The 22,256-nt window shown below is 38.5% G+C and overlaps 1 protein-coding gene across 8 annotated transcripts in view; it reads left to right on the top strand.

The window, feature by feature from the left end:
- Nav3 (neuron navigator 3) overlaps window positions 1–22,256 on the top strand; it is a 751,750-nt gene that overhangs the window by 712,004 nt on the left and 17,490 nt on the right. For 4 of the 8 annotated variants that reach the window (XM_029482745.2, XM_029482744.2, XM_029482742.2 and 1 more), the window contains 10 exons: window positions 2,420–2,541; window positions 3,784–3,888; window positions 4,177–4,349; window positions 4,645–4,710; window positions 5,948–6,101; window positions 8,234–8,408; window positions 13,298–13,395; window positions 15,329–15,424; window positions 16,058–16,226; window positions 17,465–17,700. In XM_029482745.2, coding sequence (XP_029338605.1) covers window positions 2,420–2,541; window positions 3,784–3,888; window positions 4,177–4,349; window positions 4,645–4,710; window positions 5,948–6,101; window positions 8,234–8,408; window positions 13,298–13,395; window positions 15,329–15,424; window positions 16,058–16,226; window positions 17,465–17,700 — 1,394 coding nt within the window. The remainder of the gene's footprint in view (window positions 1–2,419; window positions 2,542–3,783; window positions 3,889–4,176; window positions 4,350–4,644; window positions 4,711–5,947; window positions 6,102–8,233; window positions 8,409–13,297; window positions 13,396–15,328; window positions 15,425–16,057; window positions 16,227–17,464; window positions 17,701–22,256) is intronic. The other 4 variants (XM_021173799.3, XM_085843147.1, XM_029482741.2 and 1 more) reach the window with 3 other exon arrangements.

Here is a 22,256-nt window from a genome sequence, read left to right as displayed (position 1 = left end):
TACGACTCTCATGCAAGGAAAATAAGGAGACCAGATTCAATGCGCAGACCTTTGCTGAAGGTGGAAGTACTCACCAGATGCCTAAGGGATATGGATGGAGAGTGCTGTTGAGGAGGCAGAGTCTTTTATGTTCTCATTAAAATTAGAATCTACTGAGAGGTTTAGAGGAAGGTATCAAGGGTAATTTTTTTTTCTTCTAAAAAGAGATTCCTAACTCCCATTTATAGTCTTGTTTTAAAATAAGCCACTTGATCGATGTTCTGTGAGTAGTGCGGGTAAGTGGTATTGCTCTCTTCAGCTGGGCATGGCTGGTGCAGAGGATGAGCAATGGAAAATAAATGAGGGGAAATGTATGCCTTGATAAATCGTGTCCTTATAAAAGAATTGGAACATGGCTTATTACTTCTGAATAGGATAAAGCCTCTAGAACCCTTTAGCGCTGACCTGATCTATTTGTGAGTGCTACTAGGAGAAATGGAGCCAAAGCTCTGCCTTGTGTACCTAAGCCCATGGTCACCAGCAGAAGAAAGGGGAACGTGAATGCCACACTGTACCACACGTTAAAAGATGTCAAAAGAAAGCATCGTGAATTTACTGATCTAGGTTTCAGATTAGTAATATCCTATTTATTTTAAAGCAATCATTATTTTTATTGTTACTGATAAAAATTATTATAAGAAATCAAACTCCAAAGATTTAAAAAAAAATTTAGTGTATTCTTCTATAAGATTTTCCAATGTGATTACCTTGCTGAAAATACTAATAAGATACTGGTATTTGTGTATATGACCATGAAATTTATGAAGATATGGTTTTAGTTATCTTCCTCTCCATACATGCACTTCTTTGTACTGTGCTCACAAAGCAATCATTTGCAGGTCACTGTCACCTGCTGTGCTTATTCCTTATGAAATTAATAAATGGATCAAGAGTTATTTCATGCTGTTATTTTTTGGAAACTTTTTAAATGCTATATAGTAATTTTTGGCATTTTACAAATTCCACTGGACTGTTTATTTGTTAGGCTAATCTATATTCATGGCAAATTAAATATATTTCTACTAATGTTCTAAAAGCAAATTTTACTTTATAAATTTTCTTAATGTCCCACTGACCATATCGGTTTGCTACAAATAGATAAAATTTCAATTTAACTTTTAATTCTAATAGATCTAATGTCTATAAGCTAATTTTTTGGAATGAGTAGATTCCTATATAAAATATTCAGTACCAAATGTTCTCTTTGAAATTTCGCTCTCTAAGATGGAATACATACATTCTAGAACTATAACACAGACATGTAATAAATATCAGAACTAATGCAGCACCAAGGGTCACACCACTGTTTTTCATTTGTCTAACCATATGAAGTAATATTTAGTAATTAAACCTACCTTGTTGCTTTGACAATAAAATTATATCAGGAGCATGCTAAGTATTGCTTTGAGTATTACTATTTCGTGTCAAGACAGGGAGCAGGGATGTGTTTGTAAGACTTGTACTATATTCAACCCATCTGATTTTCAAACAACCTACTTCGGTTCTTGCTTACACAGAAGTTAAGCGCGCGCGCGCGCACACACACACACACACACACACACCAGCACACACACACACCGGCACACACACACACACACACACCGGCACACACACACACATACACCGGCACACACACACACACACACACACCAGCACACACACACACCGGCACACACACACACACACACCGGCACACACACACACATACACCGGCACACACACACACACACACACCGGCACACACACACACACACACACCGGAGACAGTTTTATTTAGTTAGGAGTCTGTTGGAGGCTTTTCCTCACACCTTATTTAACCTTGGTAAAGTTATAAAGCACCTTTGAAGGCTTGTTCCTCACCCGACTCCTCACCCGGCTCCTCACCTGTGAGATGATGTGCTTGCATGGCTTACAAGGATTATGTTGGCACTAACCTGGTTTGATTCCATGAAATGGAAAGTTAATGAATTGGCTTTGGTACATGTATTTATAGCACAAATATTAAGAACACAGAACTCATTCTTGGCATCTTGTAAGTTTCCATTTGCTCCATGGAACGAATCATTTAGAAACAAGCCATTTTGGAAATGCTGTATGATGTAGGTATCCGTAAAAGTCATGAGTAGAGACGCTCCATTTTGGACTATACTCAGAACTCTTCAAACCACTGGTGCCATGGGCCCATTTGAGAGTATCACTTGACTGTTCATGTATACAACTCTGCAAATTAAAACCAATATGGTCATACTCTATTAAATACATCAGAAGAAACTACAGTGGAGTGATAGCTGTAGAAAGCCTTTTGGAATGTGAAAGCCACACATGCTGTGTCTCCAGACTGAGACCTTGAGTGAACTTGATACCCTCTGTCTGTTTCTAGATCTCCGAATCAGAAGACAGCACTCCTCTGAAAGTGTCTCTAGTATCAACAGCGCAACGAGCCATTCCAGCATTGGCAGTGGTAATGATGCTGACTCCAAGAAAAAGAAGAAGAAAAACTGGGTAAGGCATCTTTTTCTCATTGCATTCAAAACCTGTGAAGGGTCGGGGACTTAGCTTTCTTTCTTGGGGAATGGGGCTTTAGAAATCTGCGGCTGTTGACAGGGCCCCTTCAGGGATCAGCATCTCAACCCCTTTACTTCTCCTAAGATTAGGGACAGAAGGTGGTGAAGACCTCGTATGCTGGGACTAGAGCTGGTAGCAGGATGGTATTATCATGATGGAGAAGAGGAGAAGGAAGGTGTTAATTAGGAAGAGGAGGTTAAAAATTGTGATAGGAGAAGGAAAGGCAGATTGGAGATGGTAAAGAAAAAGGAAGAAATCTTGGAACCTCAATCCTCCCAACCCCTGGATTCTACAGAGTATAGAGTGAATAAATCACCAGCCCATAAGAAATCAGCTATATTAGTTTCTAAAAATTATATATTATATGTAACATATATAATATATACTATATATGTGTGTATATATAGAGAAATAATGTTGGTATATATCCACATACGGGTATATGGATTCATACCCAACAGAGCCTAGTAGGAAGACAGAAATGGATCATAGTAGGCATTCCAAAATGAACTTGAAAAGAACCATTTCTTAAATTTACTGGAGTTGTTGTTGAATAATTTATGATAATATTAATCAGCCACTAAAAAGCAAAAACCATGGGACAGTAAGGAACAGAATTTCTATCAGTAGCCTGAGACAAAAGTCAGCTTTCACATAGATACAACCTTCTATAACCTTCGATGAAACCCAAAGCTAGCTAAGACTTTTACTGGTGCTTTCTGTAAATAATGCAAACAAATATCTTTTTGTTTTAAAAAAAATGTTTATGCAGGTAATATTTTAAAATACTGATCAGCCTTCCTTGCCCTGATTTGTAATTCCACACTCTTTCATGTTTCTGCAAGGTGAACTCTAGAGGAAGTGAGGTGAATATAAACTATAAACGGTGGACATTTGGCATGCGTCTATACAAAACACCCTACCTTGGCATGAATGCTATTCATTTTGGCAGCAGGCTTTTATACCTTTCAGAAATCAGAATACCTTGTATGTCTTTCCTTTGTGCCTTTTCATTTTAATCTCAAATTTTAAAGAGAAGTAAAAAACACTTTCTGAATAGAGCTGTAGGGGATACCAATTCTGCTTCTGAATAGTCTTGGAATTGGAAATTTGAATAGAGAAAAAAAAATCACAATTAATGAAGTCTTGGGTGAATTTGGTTTCATTTTGCTTTTTAAGTTTGTACTGTCAGCAGGATATAACTTGATTGTACCGCTAAAGTGGCCATTTAAAACAAATTGCCTTGAAGAGAGAAGAAGCCTTGGGAACAGAGATCCCTTCAAGGTACTTAGTTTTAAATGAGTGCTCTGACGGCAATGCCCTTGACCTTGCACTATTTAAAAGCCCTCCATGTTTGTGCTGCGCTGGATTAATCCAAGAACAAAAGGGAAACACAGAACACAGTATTTAATGTTCTAGGGATACTGTGCTGCCATTGTTAAAACTCTTGCTTTTATATACTGACCCCAGGCAGTGGCTAGGGTGGCACCTGCAAACTAACGCCCCAAAGCCGATGCCCCCCACCCCCCAAGTTCAGATGACCAGAAGCATAACTGTCTGTCCTTCTTGCAGCTGAGAAGTTCTTTCAAGCAAGCCTTTGGCAAGAAAAAGTCCACCAAGCCGCCTTCCTCGCATTCGGACATTGAAGAGCTGACAGACTCATCCCTGCCAGCCTCCCCCAAGCTACCCCACAATGCTGGCGAGAGTGGCTCTTCATCCATGAAGCCCTCACAGTCAGCCTCAGCGTAAGCTCTTCCCTTTGGAGAATTTTGACCGACTGTTGAAAACTGACTTCAGCCCAGGTCCACAGCTCTATCCTAAATGCAGTCAGGTTCAGTCTCACAAACACAGCAGCCATCTCCACCCATCATTTCTGTTCTTGCTATGAATGGTGGACAATATTTGTTTCTCTTATACTTTCTGTTAGCATCTGGTGTTTTTCAATCTTGTTCTACACTCTTCTAAATCATTCTCTCTCTCTCTCTCTTTTTTTTTCAATTACATTTATCCATGTGTCTGTCTAACTGTGCATATGTGCAGGTCACCCCTTGTCTGGCCACCCAAGAAACGAAAAAATGGCCCCGTGATCTACAAGCATAGATCCCGGTAAAAAAAAAATGGTGTGTTGCATGAAACTGTAAAGACACGGGGCTCTAACCTAGCCATGGCTTTGTTGTGGTGGTGGTTGTTTTGTTTTGTTTTGTTTTTTTGCCTTTTCTAAAATCATTTGCATGTGTTACAGCCTAGAGTAGTTCCTTATTTTTCAACTAAACATTACTTTTTTTCAAACCCAACCTAAAACCCAATTATCTTTGACTGTATTCGATTTGGTGGCATTGCTACAGTACCCAAATATTGATAGTAAAGCACCGCATGTAAAAAATAATTGATGAGATAATCCTGTATGTTGTATAAACAACTATTGAATGTGAATTATCTTGTATGTACAGTGACATAGAAAGCAGTATCACTGTGCTTTGTCCAGGTGATTTCATCACTTATATAAGGAAATACAAATCTTGTCATTTTGTGATCAACTACCTAAGTCTTCAGGTTGTAAAACGAAAAGTCATTGGTTAATATAAAGAAATCTCTTGACAGATTTTTCTCTAATGCAACTATCCATAAAACCCAAGCAAACCCATAAGGACACATAGTGCATATGACCTTGAGACAGCTTGCGGCTCCATTGCCAATATGGGTTGAAATTGGTGGCTTGACTTCATTAGCTCTGCTCGCCTAAGTCTGCAGAGTCCAACGGGAAGTTTATGTAATACCCATCCATTATTTAAATGTCCAAAGCTAATCTCTGTAATTTATTTTCTACAATATTTATATTGGATTTTCACAGAAACCGGATGACAGCATAGCAGCAAATAAGGTTATTGTTTGCACAGTTTTATAAAAGAAGAAATCAACATTCTGAGAGTATAATGATTTGGCTTTTAGAAGGGAGAATTTCATGTTGCAAATGGAGGGTTAAGCCCCTTGACCAATACACAATGATGCGACTTCTAGCCATATCAGCCACCAGGGATGTCTAAAGATCACTTTTCCATTCCAAACTACTAGACTGTTTTTTAAACTTCAGAAAACAAGACAAAAAAGGTGAAAAGAAAAATAGCTGCTTTCAGTTCTGAACCTATGAATAAATGCTGGCAAAACAACTCTCTCTCTCTCTCTCTCTCTCTCTCTCTCTCAATCTCTCCTGTAGCTTTTGCAACCTGCAAAAAATAATTTCTGTACCTGGTGGGTAAGCCTCAAGGACAGCCCTTAAAAGAATCCTCCCTTTTCCCCATCCTCGAACCCTGGCCACCTATTTTGTGTTTGTTTTTTCCCTTAGGATCTGCGAGTGCACTGAGGCTGAGGCCGAGATCATTCTACAGTTGAAGAGCGAGCTCAGAGAGAAGGAATTAAAATTAACAGATATAAGGCTGGAGGCCCTCAGCTCTGCTCACCATCTCGATCAGATCCGGGAAGCCATGAACCGGATGCAGGTCAGTCCAGGAGCTCTTTCAAGGGACAAAACGGAGAGATCAAAAGCCAGCCTTTTTTCTTCTCTTAGTCATTAGATAACAAAAAACCACAGTCTTTTTAAATTTTATTTTGGCAGTCTTTGCAACTCAGCTGTTAATACCAAAATGGGGGATTTGCTCAAATCTAGGTTGTCAGTGGGAGGGCAAACAGGCAGCCTTGTACCCAGGAACTATTCAAGATACACAGGCAAGTGAAAGGAGTCAGGCAGGGAGTTAAGGTTTAAGAAGCTACTATGATTTTTTGCTTTGTTCCTTTCTTACCAGCTACCTTTGTGTTAGTTCTTAAGAGATGTTCTTTTAAAATCTGACTTTTACACATTTTTCTATCAAAAAGCTAAAATTAACAACAACAACAACAACAACTTGAGCCACCCATCACAAGCTTTGAGATATGGAAGCTGACGTTACTCCAAATGCTGTCTCTTACACCAAAGCTTCCACCCTTCAGCAGCATCTATGGTCTTAAGTTCAGAAAGGGTCTGTGCTCTGACCCTTTCCACTTTATTACTGCAAAGCAACAGTGGTTCCCCAGACTCTGGAAAGACGAAAAGCAAATGTTAAGCAGGTTTACCTACTGCTGTAGAGGGTAACACAAAGGTTTCTGTGGTTTTTATGAGTGTAGTACCCTGCTCTGCAAAACATAAACTTTCCCCTTGGTTAGCTAGAATGCTTAGGAAATTTAAATCATCTTATCATTAATTTTGCTTCGTGTGGTTTGTCTACTTTGTATGCATTCACAGAAGTATAACTGTTATAATTTTCCTGGGAAAGTTTAATATGACTTTTTTCATTAAATAAACCATTGTATTCTTTATGAATGTTACTTCAATCCTATTCATCTCGCCATCCCTCCAAAGGAGCGGTATTAGGGCTGGTGAATAGCTTCCCATTAAGGTTGTTCTTTATTTGTCAAGAGAACCTGAACTCAGAAACCAGCACCTAAGAGTTCTGGCCAAAAGAGTGCCCGTGGTGGGACCCATGGCTCCAGCTGCATGTGTAGCAGAGGTTGGCCTTGTCAGGCATCAATGGGAGAAGAGGCCCTTGGTCTTGTGGAGGCTCAATGCCCCAGTGTAGGGGAATGCCAGGGCAGGGAGGCAAGAGTAGGTGGGTAGGTGGGCGAGCACCCTCACAGAAGCAGGGGGAAGGGGGGATGAGTTTCTGGAGTGGGAACTGGGAAAGGGGATAACATTTGAAATGTAAATCAATAAAATATCCAATAGTAACAATAAAGAAAAAAAAAAAAGAGTTGTGGCTGACAAACTCCTGAAAGTACAAGAGCTTACATGGGATCTGACACCTCTTTTGGATTCTAGAAGCATTGCGCTCAGGGGCATACGCCCACATGTATGTAAGCACTAATGCACAGATAAATTGTTTTAAAAATCAAAAAAAGAAAAACTTTAGGAACTATCCAGTTACATTCTTTTAAAATGTAGTTTGTGTCTGTCTGTGCGAATGTATATGCACACCTGTGTGCAGCAGTGTCTCTGCAGATAGGTCACAAGGTCAAGTGTTCGCCAACCCTCTCTGCCTAGTCCCTTGAGGTAGGATCTCTCCTTAACTTACAGCTAACCTATAGGCCAGGAAAGCCCAGGGATCTCCCTGCCTCCATCTCCAATCTAATTACTCTTAATTAACTGCTTGGCCATCTCTTCAGTGCTCCTCTTTTTAATTTTTTTGGCAGTACTAAGAATTGAATTTAGTTCCTTCCAAGCCAATTTCTCAAATATATATATATATATATATATATATATATATATATATATCCTTAACCTTAAAACTTATTAAAAGTACATTTTAACAACAGTATGGGACATGTAGCTTAGTGTCAAACACTTGCCTTGTACATGTGAGGCCCTGGTTTGATACCCGGTACTACAAGTAATGATATTAGTAATTGCGTCTGTGTCGGAAAATGTAGTAACTTATGCAGGTGAAATGGGGAACGGGTTCTCTTCTTTGGAATCATGTTTTCATAATTTATTTTGTTTGACATTTTACCGTAGTATTTAACAAGCATACAAATTAAGTCTGATAAAAATTTTTTTTGTCATTTTCTCAAATGCTTTTTACATTTTACATCTTCACGGTAGAATGAAATCGAAATATTGAAGGCTGAAAATGATCGGCTGAAGGCAGAGACTGGAAACACAGCTAAACCTGCCAGGCCCCCTTCTGAGTCCTCAAGCACAGCCTCGTCTTCTTCTTCACGCCAATCCTTAGGGCTTTCACTCAACAACCTGAACATCACAGAGTCTGTTACCTCAGGTAAGTCAGTGCGCATGTGCGTGCGTGGGTGTGTGCGTGCGTGCCTACATGCATACCTGTGTGCCTGCGTGCCTGTGTGTGTGCCTGTGTGTGTGTGTGCGTGTGTGTTGTGAGTGTGACGTGTATTTGTTCAGATCCCCACAAGTTTACTCTTTTCTCCCCTAATGGCTACTGGAGGGCATCCTGAGATCAGGAAAACCTTACCCGTCTTCAAAATCCTCACACCAGTGCTCAGAAATAGCTAAAATGTATCCCAGAAAGTCATTTATTTTGTTTGTTTATTTAGCTCAATAGTTCTGGGGAGACAGGGTGTGGCCTGGAACTAGCTATATAGGCCATCTAAACTTGAATACTCAATGCTGTACCTGCCTCTGCCTCCCAAGTTCTGGGACTTTTTTTTAATAGTTATACACCAACATTCTCTAATACAGAATCTTAGAAACATAGTTTTCTTATCAGTTTTCAAAAAAAAAAATCACAGTGAAGTACTTCTGATTATGAATAGGATGAATGGGAATAAATATTCTCTGTGGTGATTGGTGTTCATGAATATAACAATAATAACTCCGTGCCAGTTAATAGAGTTTTCCTTGTACAGAGCCAATTTCTAAATTTGACTGCACTAGCCTTCACGATGTCAGCCAGAGAGCTGCTGTATCAACCATTCTGTAGCTCTATTAAATTTTCAACAAAGGGAAAAAAGAAAAAACGCTGGATTCTCTCGTTGTAGTCAGCATACAAATGATAGGACAGGGGTACACTTCTGATCTGATTTCAAGTAGAGTCATATGACATAATTTCATCTTCATATCTGAGTTATAACTCAATTATAAGGTATAACTCTTCCTGGGACATTCAATCATCCACATAAAATTTCCTTTAGGACTTGTTTACATGGTATCTGTGGTAATTGCATAGCACAACCACCAGAGGACACCGGAAACCACTGTTATACACATTCCTGGGTAGCTAGACAACACTGTCAGAACCAAGATACCTAACCATTTCCCCCAAATCACACCAAGATGCACAAGGATAAGAGGGTGAGAAGGAATATAAAAAAAGCGATATTAAATACTCTAAAATTGATTATAATTGTATTAAATTACATCTTCAAAGAAAGTCAGAATACTTAAAATTCTGTTTTGACGGCCTTTCATGTTATAGAAGAAGTACAATAAAAGTACTTTCCTTTACTATCTATCCAGAAAAACAACGAACAGTTCCAATTATTCAGACAAACAATGCTTTTAACCATTTGGGACAGTAGCTTATTGTTCTACTAAAGAAATTACAGAGACTTCATGACTTGAGATTGTATTCTCCTGAGAATTGTTACCTTGGGTGATATGGAAGGACATGGAGTGAGAGATGCTATCCGACTGCAAAGAGGAGAGTTTTAATATTGAGCACATAGAGAAAGAAGTAATATTATAGATAGCAAAACTTATGAACCATGTAAAATGGTGTTTTTAAAAACATTCTTTCAATAGTCTCCCAAGGCAGGTAGTTTCCATCCCATTTTGCACAGGAGTAAACCAAGTCTTAGGAATATGACTGTAGTCATATCTGTCAACATAAATAATGTATCCAGCAAGTGGAAGAAGTGGTATTTAAGCTCAGATCTGGATGAATCACTGGCTGGAGGTTTTACTTCTTTTTGCCTTAATTATCTATCTCTATAGAGCCAAAGACATTGCTCATTTGTTTAACGGTGTGGGCTTACTCCATGTTGTCAGGAGAAGTTTTTGTATTTTTAAGCTTTTCAGAGCTAGTATGTCATGGAGTGAATGACAGGCATGTGGGAACAGCAACCGAGGTACATCTGATTGGAAGGACAGCTACCATCATTGCAGAGGACTCCGTGCCCTCTCCTTGGTCTTTCCCTTCTCTCTGTCATGAGCATGTTCTTAGAACTTCCTGATTCATCTTAATAGATGTGGCTTTAGTCTCAGGTGTTTATGTAGGTATCCCACAAGCCCAAACAGATAACCTGAATTCACTATGTTTTACATTGCCTTCCCAATTTCCCTGTCTCTTCTTCACACATGCTGGGATTACAGGCATGTGCCATTATGCCAACCTCATAGCCAGATCTTAAAATATGGCCTTTCCACTATTTTTGTTGTGGTGGTGGTTGTTGTTGACTGAACCAATTTTTTTCTGGCTTTTTGCTTGCCTAGAGCTTGTCAGTCTTTGGTCTTATGCCTAGTGCCACCTCCTGAAGGAAGCGCTATCAATCTAGGACTTTCTCCTGTCAGACCCTCTCTATTTCACTGCCCCGTTTATTTCCAGCACATCCTGAAACCACTTTGTTGAAGACATACATCCAGAGAAGAAAAGAAGTTTATTTTTTCTACTTTGATATGCATCTCAATATTCAGATTACTTCCTTTTTATGCAAAGTGCTTACTTGATATTTATGAATATTTATGAGTAACTGAGCAAGAGACTGAAGAAGAACTTTAGCTATGAATTATAAGAAGTTTAAATATGAGAAACTAATGGCGTGCCCCTCTAAACCGCCAAAACTTGGAACAAGTAAATTTAAGAAACAATTTTATGAAGCTAGTATTTATATGGGATAATTTGATATATATGTGCATTCTATAACTACCAGCTCAAGGTGATGAACACTGCTGTTTCTTCAAATGCCAATAATTTATATCCTTTGAGAATTTAATTCTAAAAGACACCATAGATTAGAAAGTCCTTTATTTATCCTTTTTATTGCTAAAGAATAATTAGAAACAATTCTACAACATTTTATTCTTTTTTTTTTTTCCGAGACAGGGTTTCTCTGTATAGTCCTGGCTGTCCTGGAACTCACTTTGTGGACCAGGCTGGCCTTGAACTCAGAAATCTGCCTACCTCTACCTCCCAAGTGCTGGGATTAAAGGTGTGCGCCACCACACCTGGCTAACATTTTATTAAGAGAATAGGTAAAGGAGAAAAAGATTGACAATATCACCCAGGAAGTTTGTTAAATTCTCATAAAGATCTTATTTGAGGACATAGAACTTTCCAATGAAGAAAAGAACTAAGATTGAGCTCCAGAGGAGAGTACTTGCTAAGAATGCACAAAGCCCTGAATTCCACCCACATGTTATATTGTTAGTTACAATAATAATAAACCTTTGAGTGATAATTTTATATACCTGTTGCTGAACCCAATGACTCTGCTCAAATCGTCCCCGTGACAGTGCTCCTTGCTACCCACCCCAATGTTCTGGATTCCTAAATGAAACACACACAGAAAGAGAGGGGGGAGGAAGTGGAGAGAAGGAAAGAATGGAAGGAAGGAGAGAGCATTTTATAATTTAATATGTCTTAAACATTTCAATGACTAGGCCACTTCCAAACTTGCACATGGCTAACACACTCCCCTCCGATATTCCCGAGTTATTACTTAAACCTGTATTCCATCTTGGCTGCCCCGGACCCAGACCTGCAACTCTCTCGGGCTGTGTTCTCCAGCACCTACATGAAGGCTATGTTCTCTGTCTGGCACACCTCAGGCATGGCTTCTCCTCCTTTCCTGGCCTGGCCCGGCGGTTCTCCACCTTCCTGCTCCTTTCTCAGTCCCTTGCCCAGGAATCCTAAAGCCCCGCCTCTGTTTCCCTGCCCAGCCATTGTCCACCAGCAACTTTGCCAACCAAAACCAACTGGGGGCTGGGTCCCTCAGTGTCTTATGGGTGCACATGTCGATTCTCGTGCAACTTGGGGGACCAAATCTACAACATATACCATATCTCTAAAAGTTGTTTATTAATTGCATGATATTTAAGTAATTTTTGCCTCTTCCTGTATGACATTATGCATTTAATTACTGCTGACATAATAGAGGCCATTCCAGGAAGGAATGGTAGCTCCTAAGTGTATTCCCAGCACTCAGAAGACAAGGATCGCCTTGAGTCCCAGGCTAGCCCATAAGGGAATATGATCCTCCCTCAAACAAACAAAAATAGAAAGATTCCATTGTCAGGAGTCATCTTAATAAGTTGTTGTGGTGATGATAGTAATCACAGTATTTGTCTGCATGAAATTATTAGTGCAGTTGGGTCAGACACATGCCTCATCTTTATCCACAGAATAATATCTTCATATTAGTATTAGGTATGACTCCATAATATCATCACTGCTAAAGGAAAACAACATGTATGCAGGATGTTTTTTATATCACTCCTCCAAACTGAACATTTATCTTCTATAACATGTTATAAATTTTAACATTTAACTACCTTTAAAATCTGGTGTTATAAATGCAAGTAGGCATTAGCATACTTTAGTAACTATTAGAATATTACTAAAAACAGAATTTTAGTTTTGAAGCTGTTAGTATGCAGGACACAGGAGAACAATGTGTAACGTGTTTCTGTAGGTATGTATAATGTCACTCTTAATACCATGTTTGATATCAGTCCCTTATAATGATAGACATAAAGCAAGGGCTAACAGAACTGTATCTTGTACCCCATGTCTGAAAGGTGTTTCGTTTGATGGCCACTCATATCTCAGCACCTCTGTAGTCTTTAAATGAGGAGCTGGATTGCTTTTCAATTCATTACCATTATAATGGTGCCGAGATGTTACTCAAATGTTATCAAGATCTATCTATAATCAAGTAAAACTCATGTCTTCACTTCAAGGCAATGGCCCAACACTTAGGTAAAGATCTTGGGGTGCATAAATAAAATTCCTAAACTGAAAATATTAGCCTTGCCACATAACTCATTCCTTTGAGAGTTGAGAATTTTTAAACAGATAGGTGAGCATGAGAAACACGCACCACTGCACAATATTTACATGGTAGGAGGGGGAAAAGATGGAAAGAATACAACTCTAACTTAATGTTACTCCACAGTGATTGTTTCTTTTGGATTCCATAGATATTTTGCTAGATGACACTGGTGATGCAACGGGACATAAGGATGGCCGCAGTGTGAAAATTATAGTCTCCATCAGCAAGGGCTACGGTCGAGCCAAGGTATTCCACTAATCTCATATATAATCTCCTTCTCTGTCAGTCAGGAATGAGAACTCTTATCAATTTAGATGTATTGTATACCTGAGAGCTTGTTCTTGTTGATATCCTATTTTTCTGTATTGGTGCCCGTTGAATATATTATATATGACGAAAAGATAGAAACAATAGATAAATACACTGGGCTCTAAAGCTGCTGTGTGATCATTATACAGATGGAAGACTATAAGATAACAAATATTGTAGATGCCAGAGCGACAGTCTACTGAAATCAGAAGAGCAAATCCCATTAATGACACTAGTCTATGTCCTTTTAAAGCATAGTCCTACCCGACCAGGCAACTTCTTTAACTTCTGTATTCAAAAGTTCTCTTCAAATTAATGTTATTTGACTCTGTGTCCCAAACCTCAAAGAACTTTTTAAAATGAATTGTTACATAGTAGCCCAGAATACATATTTGTGTTTTTAATCAAAAATAAAGTCCCAGAGTTTTAGAAGGGAAATACTGCTTCTGAAAATGTTGCTCATCAAGTGTGATGGTAGAGATGACTTTAAAGAGTTATTTTCTACCAGTTCCAGAGGCAGACAAGTCCAAGATCAAGCTTCTAGCTAATTTGGATGCTGGTATAGGCACTGTGATAGTCATCTTCTCGGCTGAATCTATGGTGCCTTTTCTTGGGGGTCTCTGATAGGAAGAGAGAGGCACTTCCACTTTGACGTCCTCACTCTCATAGTCTGTGCTGACCCTGAATGTCTCTGAAAGAATGGGTTCCTCTATATCATTACATTGGAGATTAGGACTTCAACAAATGAATTGGCAGAACATATTTAGCCCCTAATAGTACTAAAATGAATAATATCAAAACCACTTAGCTAAATGGTTGTACACTTTTTCTATATTAAAAATGACTCTTAAGTCATAGTATATCTCTGTAAAATGTGACAATAATTTACACTTTCTGTGTTAAATATTATAGATAAAGAAAATGAGGGTTAAAGTCAGCTGCATGATTTACTTCTGATAATATTTCCTAATGAGGTGGTAGATGTTATATGTTGTAGAATCCATGTATTCTAAATGCTTGGCTTAATTATTATTTTGCTACATTTTAATGGCCACTAGACTTTTAAAACTAGGATTGTTATGTGTTAACTAAATCTACCCACTGGTATCATAATTATTATACCATATAATTACTTCCACCTAACAAAAATTAAAGAATATTACAACTTAATTGCAGCTGACAAAATCTTGAATTTCTCATATACCCAGGGAAAAACCCTCAATTACCTACCCCATAAATAATTTAGATACGAGACAATCATTTCTAGTATTAAGGTCTGCCTCATAATAAGTCCTATAAGTTCTTCTTGTGGGTTCCTAGAAATTTTCTGACAAATTCAAAATCATACTTGTTTTCAAATAGGTAAATATGTTACCCATAGATCATGGATAACCTAGTTGTTATTGATGCATTGATTTTTTAAAAATTCAAATTAAAAATGAAAACACTGTGTGTTTGGTTTATCAAAGATAAAAATCATAAAGTAATAAGACAAAGTTACAGATTTGTTTGACAAGATCCATTCTGTATCCTATATCTTCCTTCTGCATGGGCTCTCGGAGGAGGAATGAGTCAAGGACATCACTATGAAAAGCAAATCTGTCTGATAGCTGTCATCTTCTCTTTCTTCTAAGTAGCTTATGCACCAGGTTACTTTGGCCTACCATGTCATCTGAGCTTTTTTCTTTTTTGTTGTTGTTCGGGTGGTTACATTATTTGTTTGGTTGTCAAACTCATTGGGTTAAATTTTATTTTATGTAAGCCACCACATACTGTCTTAAGCAGTAACTACATTAATACATTTAATTAGGAATTATAGTGATAAAGTAATAAAACTATTGGGCCTTATCTTCATTTTGTTCTCCTTAAGGACCAGAAGTCTCAGGCATATTTGATAGGATCCATTGGTGTTAGTGGAAAAACTAAATGGGATGTCTTAGATGGTGTCATTAGGCGTCTCTTTAAGGTAAGTTTTTGAAAGTAGCTTAACATCAATTTTAATATTTCCCCTTTTGATGCTGTACTTAACTTTCATAGCTTAAATGCATCTGATTCTCCCTACCCCATCTCCATATGGAAACATTTCTTTCCCAGTACTGTTTAATACAACAATTCTTATATAGTCCATCATTTTATTAATTTTAAAAACTGTATTTGTTTTATGTGTCTGGGTGGTCTGCATCTAAGCCTGTCCACTATATGCATGCCTGATATCAGTGGCCAAAAAAATTACATCAGATCCCTTGGACCTTTGAGTTGCAGCTGGTTGTGAGCTGTCATCAGGGTCCTGGGAGTTGCACCCAGGTCTTCTGGAAAAGTAGCAATTGTTCTTAACCATGGAGTCATCTCTCCACCCAAAAAGCCTGTAGCACTGAGTATCCCAGGTTGGTTTCCCATCTAACTAAGAAAAAAGGCCCAACCACAGTTAGCTTCTGAGACTGGAGAAAATCGCACACATTCTGGGTGATATGGCCATAGAGAAAATTGTGACTCAAAATTCTTGTCAGTGTGTGTTATAACCTCATGAATTTATATTTGTTGCAGAGGAGTTGAAGTTCTATTTTGACTTTTTTTCCCCCTTTGGTGTGGACTATTTTAGGAATATGTGTTCCGAATTGATGCATCCTCTAGTCTTGGTCTGAGCTCTGACTGTATTGCTAGCTACTGTATAGGAGATTTAATTAGATCTCACAACCTACAAGTGCCTGAACTGCTACCTTGTGGATACCTGGTTGGAGATAATAATATCATCACTGTGAACCTGAAAGGTAAAATGAAAAACATAACCTTTACCCAGACCCCTCCATTTTATTTGCACTTATAACTTGTTAAAGTTTGCATACATTATAAATTGTATTGACCTGTGTCATAATTTTGGTATGAACCAGACTATTGGGTTGTCTAGATATATAAATTCCTACTAAAACCATTAAAATCCCAATAAATTAATCTTTTCAGTCCTGTAATAAAGTTCTGAAGAGTCACAAGATTTGTACAAGAAAGGTATCTTGGGGAATTTCATCTTCTAGATCGTTTTTTCTATCTCATCTTTATAAGAGAAGCTTTCCATGAAAATTATTGTATTACCTGAACTAACATATTCATCACTATATTTTAGAGATAAAATATGTATATTCAGTAAGCATCCACATTGGAGTAGAGAGTGAAAGTCAGAGATAATACATGCTGCCTCCTGGGTTCTGGCTCTTGTGTTACATTAGTTATAGCTAATGTGACATCTGATGCAGGCTTGCCTCTTTAGTTCCTTGTTTGAATGTGTTCAAGAATGAGAGGGTGTCTGCATAAACTGTGGGATAATAGAGGGATTAGTCAATATTTGATTTTTATGATGAAAGTAATTGGATTAGTAAAAGAAAACAATGTTGCTCTCTTCTTAATCCTTTACCAAACACTGTAATTTATATATATTTTTAAAAAAAGCTCAAAGGGTAATACAGCCATGGTGCTTTTATGACTGACAGAAGCTAATACGTATGGGGAGGAGTGTAAGGATTGTCCTCTTTAATTTTGGCTTTTTGAAAGTGGGTTTCAGCATGTAGTCTCTGCTGGCCATGAACTCATATTGCCTTTCACTAAGCCTTCCTCACTCCTAATGAAGCCATTTTCCCATCTTCATTCTACAGAACGTTACATATCTCACGTTCTTCCATAACACTGTAAATACAGCTCTAAGACAAATTATTTATTTTGATAAATAAATTATTATTTTTTTAAAAAAATCTATTTTTATCTTTCGTTCTTTAAGCAATAATGGGAAATATGCAGCCGACAGTGAAGGAAACAGCTTAGATTTTTCACTGTATCTTCTAATCAATACGTCCTCTTTTCTAATGACATCCAATATGTGCAAGTTAGAAATAGCTACAAAATTATTTTGTAAGAGCTACCTTTTTATGGCTCACGAGGTTTTATTTGGGCTTGGTAATATATTTCAGTTATTCTCCAGAACAATAATGCCTATTATCTCCTTTGTTTCTTCCTTCAGGGGTAGAAGAAAATAGTTTGGACAGTTTTGTTTTTGATACACTGATTCCTAAGCCAATTACCCAAAGGTACTTTAACTTGTTGATGGAGCACCACAGAATTATCCTCTCAGGACCAAGTGGTACGGGAAAGACCTATTTAGCAAACAAACTTGCTGAATATGTCATAACAAAATCTGGAAGGAAAAAGACAGAAGATGCCATTGCTACCTTTAATGTGGACCACAAGTCAAGTAAGGTAAGTCACAGATACTAGGAAAACAACCCTCATTTATCCAGAAGTATCTTTAGCAATCAGGGTTTAAAACAACCCTCATTTATCCAGAAGTATCTTTAGCAATCACGGTTTAAAATGTTGTGCGTTTCACACATGAAAAAAAAAAAAAAAACAAAACAAAACATCGATGTTGTTCACTAAAATTATAATCTAGTAGGTGAACAAACTTTGCTTTAACTAATATGCATACAAAGGCTGCTTTTACAGTCACTTACCATGTACTTGGAAAGGCGCTGAGATTATACAGAATTAGATGCTGATTTCCCTTAAACATACTTTTACAAGATGCTAGACAAAAGGGGCAGCTATTATTTATGGTGCTATGGAAACAAGAGAGTTATATGACTCCACAGGCTGAGCCAGGCTCTATAAGAAAACAAGAGTTGGTTTATGCATCAAGAAATGGACATAAATTGACTGGGGCATTGCAGGAATTGGATTGATTTGGGAATCAGCTGTAATAGCTGCAGAAAGTCTGGAAACGCAGCAGTTTGCTTATATCATGTCTTAGAGAACTTCTGCTTGAGAGGTTGGCGACAGTGAAGAATATTGCAGTGGGCCACAGTTCTAATGTGTCTCGATAATCCAACCAGTCTACATTGTCACATGAGGCTAGAAAACCTCCCCAGCACTTTCTATGATACTTACTTGAATAGGAATCAGGTGGTGGCTAATGTGTTCATAACACTGCATTAGTTTTACCACTTGTAGATATTAAAATCTCAGCTACTTCTACCTGAGCGCTCTTGGGAAAGTGCATCTTGTCATAACTATTATGTTGATAGAGTCCTAGTGAGAGAGAGAGAGAGTCATACCATAGTTTCAAAATGGCCTAGTTGAATGATGCCAACTTGACAAGCCTTTCTGTGTGTTGGTCAATTATTGTCACAATATGTAATAAAACAGCCGTGAGAAACTTAGAGTAAGGGAATAATTTATTCTTTCCCATACTTTCTTGAGAGCTCAGTTCATGGTCAGCTGGGCCCACGGGTGAAATGGCAGTGTAGAATATCACAGACACCAGAGGACATAGTGAAATGGAAATGTCCAGCATGGTAACCAGAAATCAGAGAGAAAGAAAAGGGATGTTTTCAGAATAATAGGGGTATGCTTTAAAGGGGTGTCTCAAGGACACTCTTCCATCAGATCCTCATTTGAGTCTCCCACCTGGTGTCAACAGCTCAGCAGATGAATCAGTTGATGGTATTAGCAGTCACTGGATAGAGTCAGTTCCTTGAAGCCTGCCCATTAGCATGTAACTGCCTAATGAGTGAAGCCTTTGAGGAGTCATAGAACATAATATCTGAGATTTGCACATTTGCAGAAGTACCACTACTCGCAAAGCCATTGGGTTCTTCAAATAAAGCAAATGTGTAACTAAATGAACAGACCCATCTCAGTGAGACGGTTCATTAAGTACTGGGGGGTGGGGGGGATTAGGATCTATTACTGAATTCCTTTATACCTTCATTTTGATTTTGAAACTTTAAAGTGAAGAAAATTGTGGGGCTGTGGTAAGAAGTCAAAGAAAATGTGTGTGGGTTTCTTTTTTTGTTTTGTTTTGTTTGGGTTATGACACTAGGCATATATATATATATATATATATATATATATATATATATATATATATTAGCACACATACTTAAAGTATAATTATTAATTATTAATTATAGCCCTTTGTTCCAGTGAAGATTTTGTGCACAAGTACATACCCTCTCCCCAACAACACACATAAACTTTGTTTCAAAATTATTCCCAAATTGTGCATACAGTACAATGGGGTGTCTTAAACTCAAACATTCAAACACACACAGCCTTTAAATCCTGGATATTTTCTTGGAATTCAGCATTATTCGAATTGTGGTTACCTCACTTTTTATTGCTGCTCTGCTGAGTGACATAGAAACTGAGCTGGAAAACCTGAGTCTTCTCTGAGCTGAAGGAGAAGGAGATGGTTGCTCATTTGTTCCTATCTGCATGTTTAATGTCTCCTGTGATCTTCCTTCTTTATATCTTCACATGAAAGCCTTGTAGTTGCTGCACTTTCCTTTCCAGCCAAAAGATAAAAGAACCCAGAGGTCTCTTGGGTACACCCAGCGCTCTCTTTGGCTTTTCCTCAATGTTGACATGCCAGGAAGTCCACAAAAGTTCTTTGTTTTTGAAAAATAAAACAAAGGTGGGTAGGGGGGAAGTGGTTAGAAAATAAGGAGAAAGGATTCAGAAGAGGAGACGAAAGCATTTTGATGAAGTGCCGGAGTATTTTGTATATGGTTGGAATCAAATTTACCAACTCTAAAATTAAATGGGATGCATTTTGACAATGTAAAATATAGTTGGTCAATATCAGTAATGAAATGTTCTCTTTTGAAAGATCTATGTGTTTATATATAATCTTTTCAGTTTCAATTATTTTTTTAAATAGTACTTGGAGAAGTTTTTAATAATGGTCATTAAATTTCTACTTACCTATTTTAATGCTCTTTTTGCTTTCAGAAGTGCAAAGACATTATGAGATCAGTTCATATTTTCTTACAGCTAAGTGGTCAGGGGTGGGATTTTTCAGGAGTATTTAAGTAGAACGTGATGCTAGGAAGTAGTGATGGGAAGAAACTCTTAAGTAAATGATGGGGCACTAATCTAGAAAACGCAAGATTCAAGTGAAAGATGTTGATTTTTCTCCCTCAGTTTTTTTACGTATGAATGATCTGTCACTCAGGATGCTTGCAGAAGTCGGACAAGAGAATATGGCTTATTATTTTGAAGTTTAAAGCAAATACACAAAATCACTTAGGGAGTTGTTTAGAGGAGAGGTTTTAAGTGGGAGGGTGATGTAAATGAAGAAGGAATATCAAGTGAAGAGTGTGCTATGGGTAGCAATAAGGAATATGGATCTTTCTAAAAGAAACTGCTAATGAGGCATAAAATAATAAGTCTTTTGCTATTAAAAAAATAGAGCCACATAATTGCTGCTTGGTTTTATGCTATGGCATTACAAAGCGGAGGACATGTGGCCAGCAATCAATTACTCAAAAAGAAAATAAATAAACAATATCAAACAATAATCCATCAAAGGGAAAAAAAAGAAAACTGTCTCCTCGTGTTTTTGGGTACCTCTTGATTTTACATTCTGTTCCTCTTCCCACACTTCAAGCCCTCCCTCAAGCTGCCAGCTGGAATATTGTGATTGAGAGCCGAGCACACAAACAATTACACTTTGTGGCATTTGATATAACAGACCCAGAAGGGTGGAAATGGATTTAGAAAAAGAGTATGTGGCCAGCTGAAGCCACTTGGAAGGTTAGGTAAGAAAAGATCAGAAAACTGGCCCGGGCAGATTCCTTTGTAATGTGTCTAGAGTCAAGATCCAAGAAAACCAGGATTCAATCTCCGTAGAGTGGTAGTGCTGCCACAGTCTCATGGTCTAGATGGGGAGTCATCTCAGAGCCAGGTCTATCTGGCTTCAGGCTCTGCTCTCATTTACTTACCTCAGTAATGGCAAACACTTAATACAACTTCATTAGTCCATCCACCTAAGAGTCGTATCCCATAAATTGGACTGAGAATCACAAAGTGCTTTCCAGAGGGCCTGTAAGAATCTCTATTTGTGCTGTGCACTGGTGGCCCAGGTGCTGGTGTGCTCTAGGCAGAGGCAAGTAGATCTCTGTTCTACAGAGAAAGTTCCAGGCCAACCAGGGTTACAGGGAGAAATCCTTTCTTTTTTTTTTTTTTTTTTTTTTGGTTTTTCGAGACAGGGTTTCTCTTTATAGCTCTGGCTGTCCTGGCGCTCACTTTGAGCTTGCTGGCCTCGAACTCAGAAATCCGCCTGCCTCTGCCTCCTGAGTGCTGGGATTAAAGGCGTGCGCCACCACGCCCGGCGAGAAATCCTTTCTTGAAAATAAATAAATAAATAAATAAATAAATAAATAAATAAATAAATAGAAACAAAAACCTGTATTAGCACAGATGAGTGGCCCATGGCTTTGTCCTATTTCCAGCACTGCATTACATACCTTTTAAATGTTCTTCTGGTCTGAATTCTCTTGCTTCCTTGCATATGCTATGCCAATATAAAAAAAAATGTTTTCTAAAAAAACTTGTTCCCATAATTCTGATTTTTTTTCTTCCCTTCCTACTTCTCTAGTCAGATCTTTCTTGGTTAGTTCCATTGCCTGCTCAACTTCACCTAACTGTAAATTAAATATTCCCAGCATTCTCTCTCCCTCTCCCTCTCCCTCTCCCTCTCCCTCTCCCTCTCCCTCTCCCTCTCCCTCTCCCTCTCCCTCTCCCTCTCCCTCTCCCTCTCCCTCTCCCTCTCCCTCTCCCTCTCCCTCTCCCTCTCCCTCTCCCTCTCCCTCTCCCTCTCCCTCTCCCTCTCCCTCTCCCTCTCCCTCTCCCTCTCCCTCTCCCTCTCCCTCTCCCTCTCCCTCTCCCTCTCCCTCTCCCTCTCCCTCTCCCTCTCCCTCTCCCTCTCCCTCTCCCTCTCCCTCTCCCTCTCCCTCTCCCTCTCCCTCTCCCCC

This window comes from Mus caroli, unplaced genomic scaffold (assembly GCF_978045245.1).
Source record: "Mus caroli unplaced genomic scaffold, Mus_caroli_1 scaffold_9, whole genome shotgun sequence".
NCBI classification, from domain to species: domain Eukaryota; kingdom Metazoa; phylum Chordata; class Mammalia; order Rodentia; family Muridae; genus Mus; species Mus caroli.
This window is presented reverse-complemented; position numbering and strand designations above follow the sequence as displayed.